We start from the raw sequence: 24,763 nt of genomic DNA on the forward strand, positions 1-24,763 counted from the left end.
CTTAGATTGAGAGGGGAATGACAGTTAACATTAATTCTTATTCAAATCTCTTGAGAATGAACTTCGGCCAACAATCAGGAGTAAACGGCGAGGACTTCTCACTTCAGGTGTGTTGTTACAGTGTGACAACGCCCGACCACATACAGCCCGTCTCTCGGTTCAAACTACAGGGTGAATTTTTAGTCCTGTTACCCAATTTTTGATGTAATTTATAAACGGAAATTTGGGTATTAATAAAAAAATAATATTTGTTATTTACAAAAGAAAATTGATATTTTATTACTCACATTTCTTAGTTACTTAAAATTATTATACCATATGCTCAAAATGTCCACCCATTGAGGTTATACACGATCGGACTCTTTTCACCATATTAGCAGAAACCTTTTTCAGAGTTATATTGGAAATATTCGTGATTAAGTCTGTAATATTGGCTTTCAGTTCATCAATATTGTGAGGATTGTTTTTGAAGGCCTCAGACTTAATGTAGCCCCACAAAAAGTAATCAGGGGATGTGAGGTCTGGAGACCTTGGAGGCCATAAACCCTTGCTTATTATTCGATCACCAAAGAACTCTTGCAGAAAATCCATGGTTTCATGAGATGTGTGACAGGTAGCGCCGTCTTGTTGAAACCAGCAATATCTTTCTTGAGGTTCCAGTAGAGCCACAAATTGACGCACAATATTCCTGTACACTTCACCATTTACAGTATGTTCAAAGAATATGGGTCCGACTATACGCTGACGAGATACAACAAATATGTTGGTGGAAATCCTAACGCTGTTCAGGTAAAATCTTTAAATCCTGCAAAAATTGGTGTGTGGTGTGCGATATCTCGTCAGCGTATAGTCGGACCCATATTCTTTGAACATACTGTAAATGGTGAAGTGTACAGGAACTAACAAATTTATATACACCAACAAATTTATTTTGAAATGCTTCTTTTACACTCGCGTACGATTTCGTAGCAAAATATTGTTCCACAATGAAAACCCGTTGTTCTATGGTAAAAGACATTCTGTTCATAACACGACCGGAATCATCACAAAATGTTACACAGCTTAAGGATAATAAACTCGCACTGCCTTGTGTATATTGAGTGAGTAGGGCTACCAACTTCGTGCAACAAAAAAAAATTTCCCTTTATTAGGGAAAAATTACCATGTATTAAAAATAGGGTACTGTAACAGGACTAAAAAATCACCTGGTATATCTAGAATATCAAATTTGAAAGCCTCATTCTTTCATGCATTTATTCTCCAGACCTCGCCCCTAGTGGCTTTCATGTGTTCGGAAAGCTTAAACATGCAATAGAAGGCAAGCATTTACAAAGTGATGAAGAAGTGGAAACAACGATGCTCGAGTGGCAACAGGCACAACCAAAAGAGTTCTTCAAACGAGGTATCCATGCGCATCCAAAGCGGTCGAATAATTGCATAACACCTCAAGGAGACTATGTCAAAAATGATAAATGTAAGTTTCACTTATTTGTCAAAATAAATAATATATAACACTTTTAAGGTTTTCATTTGATTCACCCTCGTATATCTGTAGCTTACTGTTCCTGTACAAATACATCAGCTGATAAGAAGTGAGATGCGCGTGTTCGTGGCGTTCAAGTCTGTGCCCAGCTATAGGATGCTTTCCCTATACTTGTCTTTATCCCCTTCTTGTTCATATTAATTTTATCTTCACCAACTACAAGTTTCTTCATGAAGGTGCGTACAGACTTGTGCGCAACGAACGCTGATTCTGTGCTAATTATTTATGTTTCTTACGCTGTACAAATAAATATGAAATCGGCTGATGAGGAGCGCGAGGCATGTGTTCGTGGCGCATAAGTCTATAAGCAACTTCATTAAGAAACATACTTGATGAAGATAAATATGAAATGAAATGAAAATACTCTTCATTAGGCGGAGTTAGGACTTAATTTTAATGAACAAGAAGAAAATGGAGATAAACATAGGGCGAGCAGCCTACTACAGCTTTATACTACTAAGTAGTAGCCTTATAACTACGCAATTACTTCATAAATTATCCATAACAATAAATAATAAAATATTATTCCTTCCTGTAAACCCAAACCCAACAAATATATTTTCATATTAACATAAATTTCCATGAATAAGAAAAATCATTCAAAGAGGCAACTCATATTTGTGAATACCCTTTTTATTTCTTTACTAGCTGGCCCGGCAAACTTCGTACCGCCAATTAGTTTAATGCATCTCATGACAAACTTTAGCTGGATGCATCCACAACCTGTGGAGGCGCGATGCGGCATTTTATTTAAATAGATCATTTTCAAACTACAAAATAAATAATTTTCTAAGAATCAATTAATTCTGAACACCGAAGACAGCACAGAACAGTCATTTTTTTCAGTCAGGGCGTTTAGAATTAAATACATGGGCGGTTATGGAGCAGCACACACTCTTGTCTACTATCTACCGACGGCTGTTGTGTGACGCAATGATTATAACAGCTGATTTTTATTTCTGTGTGTGGCCAGCTCACAAATCTTCTCCCATAAGGATTGCATGTAAACTCTGAAGGACCGGAAATAGTCCTGAAGTCGGATTATAAATTTGATAGGTCATAAACCTGGCCCTGAACATAACGAACAAAACTAAAAAAAAATATCAAATTCGGTGTACACATAAAAAAGTTATTGAATGTCAAAATTTGAGGCTTTTATTTATATTGATTTATTCAATATACAGAACACAATTCATTAAAATTATTGTGGAAGGATCAACAGGCACAGCCTACATTCCTTCCCCGTATTTCGATTCATACACTAGTCTTAAAAAGTAGGTTATGTTTCATTCACTTTTTGTAGTTAGTTTTAAAAAATATCAAGATAGAGAACGCGCTTATCAGAATACAGACCTCCATAAGTTCTATTATTGTTAGTGCCGGTTGCACAAAAGCCGGTTGAATTTTAACCGTGATTAATTCCAGGAGAACCAATCAGAAAAGCCGTCTTTTCAAAAAACTCTTCTCTGATTGGTTCTGGTGAAATCAATCACGGTTAAAATTTAACCGGCTTTTGTGTAACCGGGCCTTAGTTGATAGAAATCTTCTGTTGTTGAAGACAATGTACTCAACAAACGAATTGGCAAAGAACTACTACAACTTGAACAGAGTACGGTAGCAACTTTCAAAGCAACGAAATTTCGAAGAGAAGCGGCACAAAGAACAGACTATTTTTGATAAACAAAAATACAAGTCTGAATTCGGCATCGGTATCAAAGGAGAGACTGTTGTTTTGGGCAAAGCTGGTGAAGGCAGAGTGGTGGGGGGGAAACCTTGATGCGTGTGTGTGTTTTACCGCGCCACAGACTGTCAAAGAGATTGTAGAAGCGTTGTTCCTGTTTTAGACCAAAGCACAAACGAGAAGGAAGGCGAGGGGATGGAATAGAAAGAATGGAGATGAAAGAGAGAGAGAGAGTGAGTGAGAGAGAGGAATTTGGCATTGATAGTGAGTAGTGAACAAGCATTGAGCACGCGTTCACAAGTTAGTGCTCTCAGTTGGTGGGTGATTGTAGTCGCCTGATGAAAGGTGACCAGCGAGTTGAAAGCGAGTGAAAACATCGACAACCTGACTGATGACAACATCAAGCTGCACAGCAATCGCGGCGGCCGCTTCTTGATTGATAGAGGTAGGCTTTTAACTAGAATCACTATTGGGGCAATCAGTTCCAATCACTATTGGAGAGTTCATGTATGGCGGGAATTAGCTCCACATGATGGGAGAGTTCATCTAGGGCGGGAATTAGCTCCATGTGATGTTAGGGTTCGCGAAGCAGTAGAGCGTGCAATGTATTGAACCTGTGTAGCCTAATTATTGGAGGATAATGACTGTGAGATACATAGACTCATGAGAATGCAAGTTAGTATTCAATTGATGCTGGTAATTAATCACTGGGTTCGATTCACGCTCAGATAAATACTTTTGTTTAGTAGAATCAAAAAAATATCATTTTAAATATCTTCTATGAAGTCAGTATATGCAATTGCGAACAGTCTTCAGAATATTAAATACAGTAGTATATCTATATCGAATTTTGTTGAACGATCGTTAGCAAGTTCTTACTTTTTAATTACTGAAGGCCAAAATCGTTGTCCGTCTGAAATGAAAATGAAAAAATTCTTTATTAGGCGGAGTTAGGACTTTAGACTAACACCCAAAATGTAAGGCCTGCTTTTGAAAATTCACTTGGACTTCAATAATGTTTTTCGTAGTAACAGTAATCCAGGCAATGAATGCTCAAATAAAAATGTTTAGAGAGAAAAGTTTGTAAGTTACAAAACGTCTGTTTGTATGTTCTACAATAACTTTAGAGAGGAATGATCGATCCGCTTCAAATTTTGAACACGTATCCTTGGAACCTTTTTACAGGTCAAGTTCGTTGGACAACAAAATTGACTCACTCCTCCGTCCTTTTTTAGGATATAAAAATAACATTATTGGAAGTGCATGGGAAAATATTGTTTTGATTTATTAGTTAGTCAGCTGAATAGTTCATTAAAAATGTATAAATTCAGGGCTACTTTCTTGTGTTTATAAAAGTACCATTTAAAATTAATAAAATAATAAAACAAGAATACAAATTTCAGCTAATAGTTCATTGCATGCAATTACAACAATTTTTCCATTCATTCATTCTTAACATCAGCTGAGGCTATTTGGAAGCTATCACACAGACAGTCCTTCATGCGCTGACATATGATCTCAGCTGGTTAATATACAATATAATTTACAACTTTTACATCAACAACCTAATACTGGTTGAATATCAATGTGCAGTTTTCGCCATTCATTTTCTCTTGGAACTCTGTATCGAAATCATGATCATATGACCACCTTCTCATTTAAAAAAATGAATTTGGATTTATAAGAGGGGAGAATTGCTGAAGCGACAGAGTAATTGTTCATTTCAAATAGGATCCCCAATGGAACCTACTGTCAAATTATTCTTGTAAAAGAAAATGATATTTAGCTGTTTCCATAATATTTCCATCAACTCTGTACAATAAAAAGTTGCTGGTTCTAAAGATTACAATACAAAAGTTAATGAGTGAGTTCTCCAACCCAGGGGGTCACTAGTTTATCTATAATCAGCTGTGTACAGAGTTAGGCCCCACAAACGCAGGTCGTACGCTTGTCATCAGCGGATTCTCCAGCTTTAGAGCTGCACACAGCTTTGGAATATTACCATCTCATCTCCTCAGGAAAATTAAGGATGGTCCAGACTTTACTTTTTCATGTGGTCCTCCTAATCATATGTTCAGTTAAAAGCTACAGATTTAGAAAAAGAGACAGATTTACAGGAAAGGTTGAGGAATATAGAAGTCATAATTACCTTAAACTTGACAATGAATATGATATTTATAGAAATTATTAGTTTCACAGTCTACATGCTGAAAAATGCCTACTGATAGCATTTGAATGATGAAATAAGAGGTAAAGTAGGAAGTCACTTCTGAACTGGGCTCTATGTAAAAGTGGGTCTACCTGCTCCGTCACTGGACCTTCTATGTTTATGTTCTAGAACTGTCAAAGACGTTGTAATGTGAGACAAAAACCCACAAATTACAACATGAAACATAATTATGAGTTGTTGTTGATATTCAGTCAAGAACTACCTTGCATTTCTGAAAATTTCCAAAGGTTTTTTTGTTTTCATTTACAGAATAAAATCTTAACTTCAATTGATAAAAACGTGGTAACATATTTTTTTCATGATGACAAATATCTTTGAGATTTCCATCATGGATGAGATATTTTCTTTCTACACATGATTAAGCAGAGATTGTTACCATTTCCAAGTCTATATATTCAAGGAGTCATAAGCTGCGTTTACACCGGAGTTAATAACACAAGTTTTTAACATTTTTGTTATCAACTGATGTTAATTACAAAAGTTAATAACATCATGTTGAGCTGCGTTTACACCGGAGTTTATAAGATGAGTCATTAATAAAAAGTTGTCAACTTGACTGAATCGACAAAAAATTCTCTTGAAAAAAGTTGATAACTCGTGTTTGCAACAGAAAAATCCTTGTTATTATCAAGATTTATGTTATCAATCGAGAGTCGGTAACTTTTGTTCATAACAGGTTACTATCTTCCCCGCAACCCCCTCGCCCAGCATTCCTACCCTACAACTACAGTTGCAGACAAAACACGTGACAAAGTTATTAACTTTTGTTGATAACAAAACTATCAGCGAAAAGAAAATGTTATTAACTTATATGTTGAAATAGTTATTTGTGCAACTAGTGCGCAAAGTGACAGTTTGCTGCACCGAAAGAAACGTTTACGCCCGAGCCGTAGGCGAGGGCGGAATGGCTTCTTGAGTGCAGCAGACGAACTTTGCTCACGTATTTCACATTAAACTTTTCCTACAGTTACCATTGAATATGAGAAGTGGTTTATTAAATGATTATGGGTAAAATGATGGCTGAAATCCATCAAATGTTTGTGTGTGTGATGCTGTTATTAATAACAACCTCAATTCATTTAAAAATTAATAATCCAATTGAAGTTGAAAATTCCCAGCCAAAGTTCTCATTTTTATTCATTCAAGAATCAGAAAAAATACAGATAAAACAAAAAATTCACATTCAAAATACACGCCAACAGCTTGTTGGCTGAACCGAGCTGCAAAATGGCTGAACACAACAAGATGGCTGAACCGACAAGCGCGCGACCTAGCGGGAAGAATCGTACCTAAGTTTGTTTCATCCAATTGTTTGTTTGGTATAATGTATATTTGCTACTTTTCTCATTTCTTGCATTCGAAATAATAATTATCAATAGAAAAGAACTATTATTTATTATTAAATGATGAGAATTCGTAAATAATGATTATTTAATTATGATTTGGATGAACATTATTCTTGTTTTGGATTTCTAGATTAGGATTTTATCATAAATGTAGGGTAGCCATTGTAATGATTCTTATCTAAATCTAACCACAGTCATTGTTACCAACTCAATTTTTGTTTTTGTGCACTAATCCTCCATATAACCCACCAACTATTTTGTGTTGCCATGTTTCAAATCTGGAGTGCAGAAAAATTTTTTCCTACAGTTACGTTGAAAAGTGGCCATTGCTGCACTGATTACAGAACACAAAGAATCACTTTTCCGCTCTAGTGTGCAAAGTATTACTTTGCGTACTCCAGATTTGCAGCATGACAACGCAAAATATTTAGTAGGTTATATGGAGCACCAGTGCAGGAGAATAAAAATGAAGTTGGTAACAGTGACTGGGCTGCTATAGTGAGCAGAGGTGCAACGAAGCACAACGAGCACATTATTAATTATATTATTATAACCAAGGACAACAAGGACTTTAGGATTTTAGGATTGAGGTTTTTATCAATAATAAAATTACATCAATAAGAAAAACATTTGATGGATTTCAGGCAATTTTACCCATAATTACCCACTTTTCATATTCAATGGTAACTGTAGGAAAAATTTAATGTGAAATACGTGCGCAAAGGTCCTCTGCTGCACTCAACAAACCATTCCGCCCTCGCCTACGGCTCGGGCGTAAACGTTTCTTTCGATGCAGCAAACTGTTACTTTGCGCACTAGTTGCACAAATAACTATTCCCGCACTAGAGCGGAAAAGTGAATCTTTGCGTTCTGTAATCAGTGCAGGAAATGTCACTTTTCAAGGTAACTGTAGGAAAACTTTTTTTTTAAACTCTGGTGTAAACGCATTATAATATTTAATTACATTAGACATTTTATTCCGGATGTTATATCATATGAATAGTCTCGTTAAATGAAATCATATGGAAGTCAATTATATTGATAACAAGATCTTGTTAATAACAAGGAATTTTCTGTTAGAAACATGAGTTATTAACTTTTGTCAAGAGAAATTGTTGATTATTCAGTCAAGTTAATAACTTTTTATTAATATAATAATAATAATATCGAGTGACCTGGCTGGCTCAGGTCTGGTGTCAGAGTTTTCAGGTCGCAACTGATCAATTTCAGGGCCTCTGACATGACCTAACGACTGCTTTTTAGGCAGCCGGGACCGACGGCTTAACGTGTCCATCCGAAACACTTTTTATTAATGACTCATGTTATCAACTCCGGTGTAAACGCAGCTATAGGATACACGGTATTTTAATTGATAGGTTTAACATAGAAAGAGCGTGCTTTCCGCTGTAAATTGTAATTTTCTCTCATTTTTTCTGATGACGCTCCAGCCATGGAAAAAATACTTACAGCATTCAATTATATGCCATTTTGAAGCTTTGGAAATATTCTAAAACACTCAAAATAAGTAATATATGTCTACCACAAATGCATATTTACAGGGTGAAAAGTGGAATTTCATCCCCGAAAGATTTATTTTTCAAGCTTTTGAAGATATAAATTATATTAATCATATAAAGAGTACTTAATATAAGATGAATCTCTTAAATATCTTAGTATGGATGATGATAACAATCTGATGGCAGAGTATATTATATCTTCTACTGTCCGTCCCAGCTGAAGTATGACAGTCGTAAGGCCCATTGACAGTGTATATTATATATTCAGAAGAGGTGGGACCTTCCCGCAAGGGACTCCCCACCAACAAAAGCCATACGAATTTACTTTTTATCTTCCACCATGACTAAATAAAACCATTATTTAAAAATTCAGCCAATTAGGGCCCCCATCCTGAATGATGACGAATATTTTTGTTGATTCAATGATCAATATTCCTATCCGGCTTGTTGTAATGAAGAGATTGAAACAATTAGCAAGTCTTCTTCATGAAGTAGTCATGGAAAAATCGATCTTATAATTTTGTAGCTTGTTACCTCATGCGTGGAAAAACTCACCAGAAATCATGCAAGGTTCCTTCTGGAGAGCGCTGGAGAACACATTTATTGACGTACAGCGCGAGGAGGAATATCATTTTAAAGCTAAGAAAACTATCTAAATTTCATAGTTTCAAAATTTTCGTTTATTTCTTGCTCAAGAGTGATGGAAAATCATAACCTATTTTGGACTAATTTCCAATCGAAATTCTGGAATGGAATAAATAGTAAGGGCTATAAACCTGTTTTCCATTTCTAATCAATTTATGATTATTGAATAAATAAAAACATTTAAAAGAAAATGAGAAAAATTTTTAGCGTTTTTGAAAGGTATAATATGGGATCTAGAGGACCTCATATGACAAAAATTGTAGAGGACGGGTTTTCAAAAATATGTTCGAGCAAAAACGGTGGAATATCTTGAACAGTTACATATTGACGAAATACAAGCGATATAACAAAAACCTGTTTTGGTGGTTATTTTGATTTCAAAGTGTTTGCCTTTGATTTCGACTCAATTTTTGAGTTTTTCATTATACTAGTACTAACGAAGAAATTGAGACATCTTTCATGGCTGTTGGACGAAAATTACCACGGAAGTACATTTGCGCAAGGTCTATTATTGGTTGGGTACAGTGATTGGTTGGGTAGTGATTGGTTGGGTAGTGATTGGTTGGGTAGTGATTGGTTAGGTAGTGATTGGTTGGGTAGTGATTGGTTGGGTAGTGATTGGTTGCTGGGTAGTGATTGGTTGCTGGGTAGAGATTGGTTGGGAAGTGATTGGTTGGGTGAACAGGATTGTCAGTATATTTTCTGGAAAACGTATTCGAGAGAGCTATAATTTCCAAAAGGCTCCAAACGAATGAAGCCAGTTAAATGACGAATCTGAGACTGGAATGTCGGAGATATGGAGCAAAGTTATGTGAACTATGCCATGTCAAAACACTAGCGAGGAAAATGAAGAGACGAATCGTGAATCGTGCTTGGCTTTCCGGATTACTCATTTCACAGACAACATTCCTACTACATACAATAACATTACTTTTCATTAATTTCAAGATGTGAATTGATGTAATTGAAAGATGTGTTCCCATCCAGCTTTCTGTTCACTGACCGTTATGGGAAATGTAGAATGATAGTATAGCGATTTCGTTTCAAATCTTTCCCGCCAGTTAATTAATTGTTGTTTCATGTTCAAGTTGGACCTCTCCTTCAAGATATCTCCACATGGACATACACGTTTATGACATGAAATGTGGTAATGCTGTCAAGATATTCCCTGTGCGGCAGTTATCAGTATATCACAATTTTTATAAAATACTCTCACCGATATTGCAAGTTCCACACCATACCAATTAGCCATGATTACTAGATGGTAATGCGTTCACATCAATTGCAAATTTACAAATACCTAATCTACACTGCTGTCAACTGTTACATTCGAAAGTTTCTATTTTTTCAAAATTTCTTCTATCAAGTTTTGATAAATAATAGTGAACTCGCTATAACATAACATAACAGCATTATATAGAATTTTATTGAACTGTCATAGTTTTGGTGTTTTAATAATCCTTTCAACTTATCAACACAATATGATTTTTCTTATGATCACTCTTATAGAGCCAATAAGGGAAAATTGTTGAGAGAAATTTCCAGGATATCTGAATAAGATTCAATATTAATTTGAGAAATGTAGCAAATAGGTATGAAAATAACATCTCATCCAAGGAAAAGTTGTAGAAGAAGTTACGGTTCCATGACCGGAAGTTTGAAGATAGGCCAACATCGGCTCTTCACGTCGAGTCAATTTGTGAGGCAAGTGAGTTTAAGAAAGTGGCTTTTTTGACCTTGGAGGTAAGTCGCCGCGAGTGGTATGATGGGGGGGATGATGGGAAGGAGGTTAGGTCGATAGCCAGCTGACGGGGGGGCACCAGTCCCCCGTTCAGGGTGCGTAGGGTGCCTGGTCGATTTTGGGGCTGCAGTACTCGTGACGGCCGGCGCGGCTGAGGCGCTACTTGTCACGACCCGGCCCGGCTACGGCAGAGCGTCGAGTCCCGGGCTCATTCTCATAGTGCCTCCCTGCTGCGTCTCTCGTGTGTGCTGTGTGTTTAGTGTCTCACTCGTGTCACTTTAGGATAAGTCGATCGTGTTCTTTTCACTCGTCCGTGTGCGTGCGTGTGTGCGTGCGTTGGTGCTTAACACCTCATCAACCTCAAAAAATAACCTCCAACAGTCCCCCCCGTGGACTGTGCCCCCCTCTAACATGAAAACCTAGTACAACCCAATAAACCATCACAACCATCACCACATTTAAATTATACAAAATACACAGGAAACACTATCATCGTAACTATCCAATGCATGAGCATTCGTTTCTATGTTAGTATGCCATAGTTTAACTACTTAGAATTATTAATCTAGATGTCTTATTTGAAGTATGTATCGTAACGCCAACAGTACCCTATCTCTAGTCATTCAAACCCTTATAGTACCTTATCTTGTCAAGTATTAGGTGTCATAGTTATCTATCATTAGACTACCTACTTGAATCTATGTGTGTAGCTTACCTATAGTTTTGTGAGATATTAGAAACATGTTATTGTAGATAGAAACATTTGATTGAGTCAGAGGATTTGTAGGTGTAGGTCGAGTGGAGATTTCTTAATCATTAATTCAATATTCTAGAGAATGACATTTTCTCAAAATGATTCCCTGCAATTTATCACATCGAATAACTGACTTAATTTTTATTCTCTCGCATACTATAATCAAGATAGTCTATTCCAGTACTGAGAAAAAAAGCGCAAGTTCTGCTGCAATCCTGACAGATTTTTCCTTTTTAATTTGCAGAAAAATGTGGGATTGGAGTAAAGTTTATAGTCTTTATTAAAGAAAACAAAAAAGGGAAGATATTGTCGAAACATGTTTCACTTGTCATGTGGAAAATGGCATTGAATATTGACCGCAAAAATTATGTTGCGAATAACACTTCATCATTAAGGGGGAAGAAAATTGGAAAAATTTTCATAGATAAATGATTGTTTTCTATTGATTTGAATACCTTGTATTCCATTACATGCCTAATTAATAATTCATTATTAAATTCATTCATTTTTGTGGTACGCCATCCTGGGAGGTTTTAGATTGTATTGTTGATCTACAGTAGTTGCTTGATTTGAAGATCTTGGATTATCAAGTCTATATTTAACAGAAATAAGTTGATAAAATGTAATAATGGGGATAAATGATATCCATTATTCATTCACCTACAACTTTCATCTATCAACAATCAACTATTTATTTATTAGGTTAGCACAAACAATAAAATTATCGGAACAGAAAAAAACAGGCAATTGCCCAAAAATTCTTTAAAAAAACTTACTAATTTAGTTTCAAATTGTCGAAATATTATTATCAACTATTCACTTAATTTAGATTACATCAGTATAAGTAATAATTTCAACCGAACGCCTAATTTGGGTAATGTAATGTTCATTGAACACTGATCAGTTTGTAAGAAAACTTCACTTGTTAACAGAGGTTCAGCTCTAGAATCTGTATTCAGTCAATAGTTGGATTTCCAAAATAGCCCACACGTTCAAAGATTAATGATATGTGGTCTATTTCCAAATGTATCAGTGATCTGTTGAACACATCTGTGTGGGTTTTGAGAATTTGCCAAAATATCCGGAAGACAGCAGAAAATGAAATCTTTGCATTTGAAAGCTGCTTTTCAAAAAACAAGTACAAGGCACAATCAGTAGGTGTCAGGACTAATCAGTAGGTGATGCTGGAATTATTAAACTGGAAAGGTTCAACAAATTGGATTCCCAGATATAACGCGAGGGGGGGGGTTAAGAGTGATTCTTATATATGAGGAGGTGTCATAAGTCAAAGATTCACAGGAGGGGATGATGAACTAGCAAAACTTTCAATAGAACTGAGATTGAATTAGGAGTCAAGTCATGATTTTGATGAAATTCAATTGAATGTTCTTCAACTCAAGTCATCCTTTCAAGCTATAAAAAATGGTTTGTTGGTAAATTTGAAAGAACATAGACGAATACACGAAGAGTAATGCTTGAAAAAAGTGTAAAATGAAAAGTAAAAATGACATTTATTTCACCTGATCTAAGCTAATACGTTTTCCAAGATCTAGAAGATCTAGGAGTAAAATAAGAGTGATGGACAATTTAAATGTAATCTAGAACTTTAATGGCTGGAGGAGGGGTAACAATGCAAAGATCCACTGGAGGGGATAGTGAATTAGCAAAACTTTCGATAGAGATTTGATAAGAAATCAAGTAACAGGTCATGATATTAATTTGATTCAATTAAATTTCCTTTAACTCAAGTCATCCTTTCAAGCTATAAAATATGGATTGTTGGGAAATTTGAAAGAACATAGAAGAATACACGAAAATTATTACGAAGAGTAATGTTTGGAAAAAATGTAAAATGAAAAGTAAAAATGGCATTTCACCTGATCTGAACTAATAAGTTTTACAAAATCTAGGAGTTCTAGGAGTAAAATAAGAGTGATGGACAATTTAAATGTAATCTAGCACATTGATGGTGGATCTGATCTCACGTCAAATCGAAACTCACCAGTAGCAACAAAGTTATTTTTTAATTGGATCAAGAGATTAATAAATCTGTAGAGTAGAGAGAATAAGTATTAATGATGACATTTTTCAGAGTCCACCGTTTAAAAAAATATGGGCTAGATGTATGTTCATTTGTCAACATCAGAATGTGTGTAATTTCTCTTCTAATATCTAGAACAAATTTTATTTCGTGATCTTCAAGTGTCCAGTAGGCTCATCACAAAGCATCCATGCATAATTGAATGATTAAAGCAATATGAACAATAGGTAGGCCTTCTGATCATCAACTAATTATGATGTTCAGTGGTTCAAACGTGAGGTCTACAAGTCAATCAGGGTTTACCATTCATCATAGTTGGCCATACTAGTAACGTAAACTGAAAAAGAAGTGCCATGCTTCAATGTAATGTTCAAGATTTTTCTTTAGCATTCTTTTATTTGTAAAAGCTGAACTTTTCCACTCAATGAACTTTATTCCTCAATATAATCGAATCCCAGTTTTCTTTTGAATCCAAGTTTTAACCCAGTTTGAATAATTTATATTCCAATAGAGAACATTCTAGTACAAAAATATCACCGCTATCAATTAATGAATTAGCTCCAATATGTATTCAACGATATGCCTATCATAGGTATATTTCTCTTTTTTGCTTAAATTGATCTTTATGATGTGGAAACCCAGATTTTTTGCTGAGAGGGATGACCTTATCAATATTATATGATTAAGTTATCATGTAAAAACCGATCTTTATGATGTGGAAACCCAGACTTTTTTGAACAAAGATGAACAAAGATATTTATGTTGTGGAAACACAGACTTTTTGCTGAGCGGGATGCCCTCATCAAAATTGCATGATTAGGTTATCATGTAAAAACCTAATCTAATAGAATTATTGAGATATTATTTCAGATTGCTATGAATCCCAATGACAAGACTTTTGAGATAATAACTTTAAATTTGGTAACTCTGTTGTGGTTCTGACACTGTGTTACTTGTAACTATTTGAAAAACACTTACTTTTCTTGGAGTATTGAGGAATGCATTTCACTCCTGAGGAGGAGCTTCATCAGCCAACCTTGAGGCTGTTTCGTCATGGAGAGCAACATCAATTTAAATTTGGTCTATTGAATTAACTCTTGAAGCCATATTGAAAGAATGATCATAGAAATGGATTGAACAGTCGAAACTGTTTTGAATGTAAGATCTTAGGAAACTTGAGCTTTGAGTGCAAAAGGCTGAGACCGAATAGCACTCATTAAATACTGAAAAAATGTTACATTAAAAACCATGAAAACAGTGTAACAACACTCCAAGAGTCATGGAAAAAGTAATGATTAAATAAATTTGGATTAAGAATCAATAACTCGATGTACTTATAGTAACGAAATCTACTAAAATGATCAATGAGGTTGGTATCACACAAGTAAGTTGATTACCATTTTTACTTGAACCAAGATGACAGAGAACGATATCGATAAAATAAAGAAGCTGAAATCCATGCTGAACAAGGGTGGAGAGATTATATCTAATTTGTGGAGTGGAAAGTGCTTATACTGAGGATGCCTCTCAGACTAGTGGAGAGGGGCGAAATCTGTCAGCCCCACTAACATGATCAAAGGCGTTAAAAACGCTCAAGCTTCTCTTCGATGGTGATTTGTTTGTATGAGTAAGGGTGGAAGGATAGATAATGAAGGGGTAGGAATTGATGCTCATGAGCAGTTTTCATTAAATACTGCAGGGATGATGGTTTTTCAAGGACTAATTAAGAATCTTTCCGGTATCTTCATGTTTATGCATGATATTATTATCTGAATAGTTATACTTTTGTCGTGTTATTTAATCTTTGAACTGTTTTTGGTAACAAAATTGACCAACCAATTAAATAATGAAAATCACAGGATATTATATCATTTCTCCACAAGATGAATATTCCAATGTCAACCATGAACTGTGGGCCAATAAGGATGTACTATAGCAGTTAGATAATAAAAGTCTACTCAATATCATTTTATTCTATTCTATTTATTTATTGTATAAAATACTATAATCATAATACAATTATGACATTGGAGGAAAAACTAGGCTAAGCCTGTACTATTTCTCTCCAAAAATTTTGATAAAATGTTAATGTTGTCCAAAAGATAAGGTTATATAGTCACACACTGCTTCGTCACTTGATTTTCGGTCCAGAAATGATGATTTAAAATTTTGAATTTTGAAGGTTGATTTTATACTCTAAATGAATCACAATAAATTAAAAACTTTAGAAATATTGCACTTATTTAAAAAATTTGAATACAAAATCAAAAACCTACTCATTATTTGTTATTCACAGCTCTAAAATATATTTAGACTGACCACTAACGGTGTTTGAATATATTTAATATATATATATATATATAACAATAATGAACTGTATATTTGTATACAGATGTATAAAAAACAAAGGAGCTACCAAGTATATTACTGAATTTACTGTTACTTACTAAATGCTTTATTTTCAATGCTGTTCATTATATTATGCATCTTATTTTAGTTTATCGGGTCAGATTACATCGACTATCGAATAAAAATCCTATTCACTCATTATACATTGAAATGGAAGATAAACAACATAGTTTTGAACGTCTTTGAATAGTCAAGTTCAAGTTCAAAAATGGATTATATTTTAAATATATTTTTTGTGCTTGGATAAAATAATATTATGAATCAGAAAAGCCAAGACTATGAAGGTTTAACCAAAATAGATTACTAGACAATCATCACATCAGGGTATACATAATAATGTAGATTTCATTAACTTAATCAGAAATCTCATCGGAGAGATAATGAACAATACTATTGCAGCCTAGACTCGTGAAAATGTTGAATTTGTTTGGAAGCGATCAATACAAAGAAAGCATTATTTCGTAATACTCGGTCTTTTCTCATTTTTCACTGCTCCAAAATTGCACTTGCCTCTCGCCTGATTCCATTTGCAGTCATTTTCCGCGCTGAATAAACTTAATGAGACTCCTTCAATTCCCTCTTGTCCCAAAGCGGCGTTTTGTGCGCCTCTTTAATCCGCCCGGCTTCCTCATTATCATTGTCTTTGTTCTACACTATATTCATCTCAGCCTCACTCAGCTTTTTCTTCCCAACTTGAGTTCCACCTCCAAAAATATCTCATCAGCAAACGAGAGTGATTTTTTTGCAACGCTTCATTTTTATGTTGATGGTGATTTCGTTCATCAATTATTATTACAGCCTTTATTCGCGAAAATACATCATAAAATGGATGACACATCTGGCACAGATTGAATTTGAATCTTGAAATCATGTCTCATAAATTCAGCTTACAAGCAATTTGATATAGTCGTTTATGCGCTTGGATCCATTGGGAGCCGTTGAAATAACTTTGTAGAAGACAACCGTTGAAATAACATTGTAGAAGACAACCGTTGAAATAACATTGTAGAAGACAACCGTTGAAATAACATTGTAGAAGACAACCGTTGAAATAACATTGTAGAAGACAACCGTTGAAATAACATTGTAGAAGACAACCGTTGAAATAACATTGAGGAAGACAACCGTTGAAATAGTATTGTAGAAGACAACCGTTGAAATAACATTGAGGAAGACAACCGTTGAAATAGTATTGTAGAAGACAACAATTTTAGAGGCATTGAGGCAAAGTTAAAAAACTAACAAAATCAATGTCACTGAATAGCATTCTCAGAGCTCAATCACCAGTTTCCTTTGCAGTTTGAAGCCATTTATTTCCTTCATTTTACTATGATAATTTATATTGTATTTTCATAAAGAGCAAAAGCTATTAAATAAAAGTTATTTGTGTTGAGTTGCAGAGGAGTTTACTGTACATATTGATAGATATGCATTACAAGAATACTGTATAAAAAATACGACGAATATTTAGGAAAACTGTCAATAAGCTTCGATTCTCATAGAGTTGAGGCCATATCTTCTGATGGAATATCCTACAATCAGTTGAAAATTATTATAGGTGTTGATAAATGTGGACTATTTAAAGGAGTAGGAATGATGAGTAAATAGTATAAATAGAAATTGAATATTGAAAAAGTTTTGACATTTTGGAGGTGGTTAAATATTACTTATTGATAACCAATGTTTTTAGTCATTATATTTGACAAATTTGATCAATAATATTATATAGTACGGTAGAATAAATATAAACATGATAGAGAAGACTAGGATATCATGATATCCTGACATACTAAGACTAGGATATCATGAATACTCAAATTGTTATCTTCTCATTACAGGCTAATTTTATAGCTTAGCAAATAAATGCTTGGCAGAAATTCAGATTTATTGAAAAAAAATATTACCAAAATATTTAGTATTACCAAATTTTCAAACAAATACCAGTCAATTAAAAACTTGTAATTACTGGAATTTATATTAACAATATAATTCTCTTCTCACACAGGTCAAATTTAATTTCAAGTTTGGGTGTATTTATTTCAATCACATATTATTATACAGACTATTGAATAATTAAAATAGACTATAGACCACTGAGAGACAGCAATTGTTCCGGAAAAAGTCAATTAAAATTGTTAGATTAGATGAAAGACAATAGTGCGTGTCTGTGAGTGCAGAGCAGAGCAGAACTGTTAGAGTTTGTTAAGGTATCAAGGGACCAAAGTAACAGAGACCCGAACCAAAATGTCTCACAAATTGCGTGCCTCAGCTGACTCAAATTTAAATTCGAGTATCAGTGATTCAAATAACAACAGGAATACCGATGACGATGATAATATATTCCCGATACCGACTATATATCGGTAAGTAGTGTAGCAAGTGTGTAATAGATCCAATTATGTAATGCACAACATTCTGTAGAAGACAATGCACCATTATGACTGACTGTATATAAGAGGGACGACTCTAGAACCGTAACTCAAATTATCTGCACGAGAATTGATTATTGTAAAAGAGGTATCAACCCTTTCAAACTAGTGATCTAAACATGAAAATGAGGGAGAAACAAACGTCGAAACAAATCTCAAAATAAAATTTATTTTTAAATCCATCCCACGAATTGATTTTATTATACTCAACTTCATCTAACACCCCATGTTCAAGACCATATTAATATGTACTATTAAAGAGTGGATATGGTGACATATACTTTGCCGTTGTGTTACTGCCCAAGGTGTTGACACAAGCACGAAAAGTCTATGTCAAGAAATCTGCTATTTGATGGCACTCTATTTCCCCCAGTATCAAACCTCATTTATCAAATCAATACACATTTTCAATACTCCTAGAATCAAATATAATAAAACAATTCAAAATACAATTTTTCACAAACCAACCTCACCTTTTTAGTATATTTTTACTAGTCACATTTTATTCACCTAGTTTCATTTATATTACATAGAGTTCACCTATTTAAATTTTTATTATTACATTACCTAGTCACATACAGAATCCACCTATTTTAATTGTATCATATTATTAAAAAAATAATTGATTATCCTACTCTAAATGGAATGACCAATCACAGCATGTTTCACATAATATTTTAAATCAGATCACTTACTTTCGCATTATATTTTTCTCATAGAAAACATGCATGCCCAGAATGTAGTTTTAGGTTCGGATGTTTTCTCATTACTTTTATTCATTCATTGGTTGATTTTCCAATCACTTGAATTTTTTCCTTCAAATTGTAAATAATTATAATAATAAATAGTTCAATAAATTTTGGATAAATTGTTTAGATTAATAAATTTGGGTAACAGTTTTTCTTGAAATTACTGCTTTTCAAGATAAAAACCTCCGAATAAAGCATCTTAATGATGTACCTACGATCTAAAACATCCTTGACTATGACATACTACAGAATTATTAATATTATGACAGTGACATTTGAAAAGGGCAAGATAAGATCCATCAAATTTTGGAACACAACCATCAATATCCCAACAAACATAAAGCCCCCTTTTCAGTGTGATGTAGATATTAATCTGATTACAACTAAGATGATTGTTGTTGAGGTGATTTAACGCCATTAGGTGGTTCATAAAACCTCTGTACGACCACGCGCTTTCATTTGTCTCTCGCTCTCTGGCTTTATACAACCTACTATTCAATTACATGTCCGATATCAATTTTGAAGACAATTATAGTACAATTATATTTGAAATAACAATTAATTTCAACCAAATTTCACAAAATAAAACAAAGATGGAATAAATATTAAAAATCTCCTGACCAAGTTCAAATATATGTGGGAGATGAAAATATTATGTAGGATGTGGGGTCTACTTTAAAAAAATCCTTATTAACAGTAGTGGGACAAAGATAGTATTTATATCCTTCAAGAATAATACATATTGAAATCGAATAAGTTAAGAATCATGCGCCTGCTACGCCCATTGGAAGGGTGACCGCTAGAGCCAACTCCTCTGAATATGATTCATGAGTTGTAAAACCGCTTCCCGGTGGTTCGGAACCCATCTAAAACTGTAAAACCTTCATTACACATTATCATCCACCTCATTAGCCACGCACAAGCCTAGAGCTCATGTGAGCATTACCCTCGGCCCAAAAATTTTCTTGATTGAAAGTCACAATTTCAATTGAAAGTTTCCTGATTGAAAAGACTAAAATGAATAAACAAATAAGAAACAGAATCTCCAAACTGACAGTGTTAGGACAAACATCAACAAACCGATCAATCAGTAATAGAAACTAGGAAACGTTCGAACTACCGGTAGCGGAAATGCTGGGACAAAAATTAACAAACGGAAGTAATGGAGAATAGTAATCAAATGTGTCTAAACATATTCACATAATGTCATACAGCTAGCAAAATGCAATTTTATAGTTCATGGTCATGCCTGCATGTTCAACCTATATTTCTCTTTGAGATGAAACGCACGATAAAAATCACGAGAACCGTGATCAGCGCAATTAATGAATCTGACCAACTAGGTCACATTCTGTCACGAACGCTGAGTAGTAGATAAATAGCAGCGATGAGGAAGGGGAGGGGTGTGAGTGAGTAAGGGAAACCTTGTGAGGTAGAAAGAGAAATGTACCACTGAGAGTTCTTTGTAGCATACGGTGTAGTTGTGACATCAGAGAGAGGCGACTGAACTCATTCAGGAGGAACACACAAGTGATATTCCTAGCGGAGGGTGCAATCGATCTAACAGCTTCCCTTCTCTCTCTTTCTCACACTTGGTTACACATTTCATCCTCCTCTTTTAGTGCTGTGTTTGCCGCAACGCCCCCTATCTCAATTCTTCCAATTTCGTTTTGCTACCGGAATTTCCTCTTCCACGTCAGCGCTGTGCCATCAGTTGCTCCCTTATTACATTGTTACAATATCACATATATTGTTTGACCTCATTACTTTCGTTTTCGTTCATGAGTAGTGCTGCCAGATGAGAGAAAGGCGTGCAAGTGAGAGGAATTGGAGAGAACAAGAAACGATGGAACGGAGCACATCGAGAATGAGGGAACGAGGAAAAGCAATTTGTGAACATACGATTCAGGAGGTCGACCTGATCCCACAAATTACTTCGTCGGCTATGATGATGTAACTCAGCGCTAATTGGAAAGCTATCGTTGTCGTTTTTCATCGCTGCAAATAAACTCATTATTCGGTCTCGAGCTCTAGAAAATTACTTTGCTGCTAAGGTGGAAAATCTTCTCAAATTTGATTTCCAAGAGAAGCTGTAACGTATATTCATTAACGAAAACGGTTGAAACCATCTCACTACTGCAGTGGATGAATACACTAGAGACTATTTGGTAGGTGCGTTTCTATGGAGAGTTCCTGCTATGGAATTTCTAAGCAAAAGTTCCAGTTTCGCATAGCACTCAAGCTTCTAGGTGAAAATGTGGGCCTGAATAGTTTATAACTGAATAAACATACCCATTATGGAGCTACACTAGCTGAAACCGGCTCAAATTGGTGAATCCAGGGACCACTTCCCTTCCTAACGACATCGTATTGATTTTTTCAATGACGTATATTAACTGAAACAATACCTTACCTTATACGTGGGTTTTTACAGACTTATGCGCCACGAACACGTACATTTCACTTTCCGTCAGCTGATGCCATGCTTGCTATATCTGTATTTGTAAAGAAACAGTAATATAATAAGAAAAGAATCAGCTGATGAATAGTGAAATGGGCGTGTTCGTGATGCTCAAGTCGGTACGCAGCTTTAGATTACAACTTATTGAATGAATCTCATTCAAAAATGATGAAAGTAATTTCAAGTATTAAAAGCACAAGATCTAGTCAACCATCACAAATTTTCTTTCGCAAAGGCACTAACATGTTTCAACATACTGAGTCATACTGTGATTTCTGGAACACTGGATTTGACACCATAGGTGTCGGAAATATGTTTTTGTTATTATATCAAATAAAGTTTTTGATGATTGACTACATCTGAAATGAACTGATTACAATGAAACACTACTATTGTGTTTTCATTATGAATAAATCTTACTATGATAAATTCAATCAGTCACTTTTTCAGAAGTAATTTGGAGATAAATTGATTTAATAAAAATCTTGGGTTGGAAGCTTAGTTTTTCATGGGTTTCGTTACAGATACGAGGTAGTTCTACGATTGCTTACGAATAAAAAGTGACAAAAATATTTCTTTCCAAAAGTAAAGTTGGTTCTTCTTCTAGTTGTAAAATTGGTTTTCTTCAATCTCATGAAATTAATTCAACATTTGTTCTATTTCTGGCTACGCATACAGAATTCTCCTGAATAATTTTCAAATGCGATTTTTATTCAGCTATATTATTTCATATGAAGCTGAAATTACAATTATTTATGTAACAGAGTAAGCTGCTTAGTCTATGTAAGTACTAATATTGAATATACAGTACTTCATAGACCTCCTAATAAATTGTATAAGTGGGAATATCCAAATGTAAAAGAAGACTTCTTATGAAAATTTATCAAAATTTTCAATGAAAATCTATCTAAATTACAATAAGTAGTACTATTATGTTATTTTTTGAAATTAAAAAAAAAACATTGAAAAGTAAGCTACCAAGAACTAAAAATGAAACTAAATCAAAATCTACTCAAAAGATTAAATTTTATCTCAAAAGTTCAATTGTTCTGATTCATAAATTTTTCAAATTCACAAGTTGTGCAATACGGAAAAAGGCTCCATAAACTAGAGGTGGACAAAACGGTGAGCTATACGTGCCTGAATCTGAAAGGCTTTTTCCTGAATTGCAAGACTGAACTTCTTCGAAAAAAGAATCTGATATCAAGTATAACACTTATAACCAAATAAATTCTGACATAAAATCATGGAATTATAAATCTAAATCTAAAAGATTAATTCATAAAAAAATATATAATAATGCATGGGAAAGCTTATTCTATCAATAAATTCAATCTGTAGAGATACAAATGAAATGCTTTCATTTTCATAGAGTTCAAGAATGTGCATTTTTCAGGCTTGTAATATTATTCTAAAATTTTCATTACATTGTAAAATAGTTTTACTACTTTATAGCGCTATTCCTATCATTCAATAATCTTTATCTCATCATCTACTCTATACTATGTAGCTGAGTTTTCTCTTTTATTAGCAACCTAGAAAACTAGACAATACTTGAAACTAATTAGAAAACTAGACAATAATTTAAAACTATCTTGAAAACAAGACAATATTAACGGCCTAAAAGAGACAGTACCGAAATAAGCTGAACTGTTTAAAGGAATTAGATTTGGAATGATGTAAAATTGTAAGTGGCAGTGTCTACGAAAAGTTACTGCTAACCAAATAATAGAACAAATTTGGACTTTGAATTTTCCAAAACACAAACAATCATGATATTCAGCAGCGGAGTATCGACTTGTAAACAACAAATGTAAGTCCACACGAGTTTCCGAGTTGAGTAGCTAGATTTTTCAGCCTAGGCTTGGAGTTTTTTCTTTTCCAACTATTCTCAGTAGTCTAGTTTTTTGCTAACGGTAGCCTGAAATTACGATATTTTGCTAACTTAAAATTATTTCTAAAAATGTAGGCTAACTGCTATTTTTTGTTTGTAGGTAGTAAACTAATGTATTTTCAGAGAGTAGAGTAGTGAGTAAATAATATCGCTTATTTTTATCTTGATCAAAGATTATTTCAACAAATAGTTAGTTCAAATTTGTAATAAAGCAAAAGTTTAATCTCTCTAAACCGGGATGCACTAGCCTATTATTTAAGTTGTTTCTGAATTTGGTAGATACAATTTTTTTGTATTTCAATTCAATAAATAATATTGTACAATGGATACAGAAGTGTTCAAACTTTCAATTATTTAGATCACTAACACAATTTAGAATTTTAGAATAGTATCAAAATGAAAATATTATTTTCTTTCTGTAATAATTATTCTTGTTCTTAGATGATTCAGTTTTCTGCTGAATTTATTTTGGAGTTTCCTCTAGACCTGATTTTCTGATCCCATGTAGGTCTTCGATATATTAATCGTAAATTTATTAAAAATAATAATTTGAAGATACAGAGCCCTAAATAGTGTGATGTGAAAAATGATTTTCTATAATATGATTTTCATCTATATTCTAAACAGGCCAAATTAAGTTTGATATCAGAATCAGAAAACTGAAATTCTCAAACCCAGATTCTCCCAATCAATAATGTTTGCGTTGTTTTATTGGAAAGCGAGTGGCTCTGTCAACAAGCTATCTATAAAATTTTGATTTTTTTTTGAAACTTATTTACTGTCCCAATAAGTTCGTATAACATGAAAAATTAACAGAATAATTATATTATCCTTCAGAAACAATAAAGCCCAAATGTATATTATCTGTTTGGGAAAGATGAGTCAACATTCATGCGCCTACTATTCCAGTGGTAAGCGTAACCACTTAAAGAGCCGACTCCTCTGAATATAATTTATAAGTTTAAAAACTGCTTCCAAGTGGTTCGTAATTCACCTTAAGCTTTGGATCGACTCGCCTCTCATCATTATCTGTCTCATAAACCATGCACAAGCCTGGAGCTCATGTAGGCATCACCTTAAAAAATGTTACAGGTATCAGAAAGGTTCTCCAACAATAATTATTTAACAGATGATTAATACATCCAGAGGGCTTACAGCCCATTGAGAATCATCAAACTGGACTCATCTAGAAACCAAAATTACATATATTAAAGTAATCCCTTGTTTAACTATTATTAAAAAGTATAATTACGTTTTGCTTCTGATTTCATAATGCGAATTTCAGTGCCAAATGACAATTTTTTGTTGACCAACAACTCATTT

At 34.1% G+C, this 24,763-nt stretch overlaps 1 protein-coding gene across 10 annotated transcripts in view; it reads left to right on the top strand.

The window, feature by feature from the left end:
• The window catches only part of LOC111052455 (voltage-gated potassium channel subunit beta-2), an 88,102-nt gene that overhangs the window by 30,669 nt on the left and 32,670 nt on the right, over positions 1-24,763 (top strand). For 2 of the 10 annotated variants that reach the window (XM_039425000.1, XM_039425003.1), the window contains exons 1-2: positions 10,865-11,230; positions 17,913-18,270. The exons of 1 other annotated variant lie outside the window; for it this stretch is intronic. In XM_039425000.1, coding sequence (XP_039280934.1) covers positions 18,152-18,270 — 119 coding nt within the window. In that variant the 5' untranslated portion in view covers positions 10,865-11,230; positions 17,913-18,151. Of the gene's footprint in view, positions 1-3,513; positions 3,670-10,864; positions 11,231-17,912; positions 18,271-23,077; positions 23,360-24,763 lie in introns of those variants that run through there. 7 more of the 10 variants (XM_039425002.1, XM_039425001.1, XM_039425005.1 and 4 more) reach the window with 7 other exon arrangements.

This window comes from Nilaparvata lugens, chromosome 3 (assembly GCF_014356525.2).
Source record: "Nilaparvata lugens isolate BPH chromosome 3, ASM1435652v1, whole genome shotgun sequence".
In the NCBI taxonomy this organism is placed as follows: domain Eukaryota; kingdom Metazoa; phylum Arthropoda; class Insecta; order Hemiptera; family Delphacidae; genus Nilaparvata; species Nilaparvata lugens.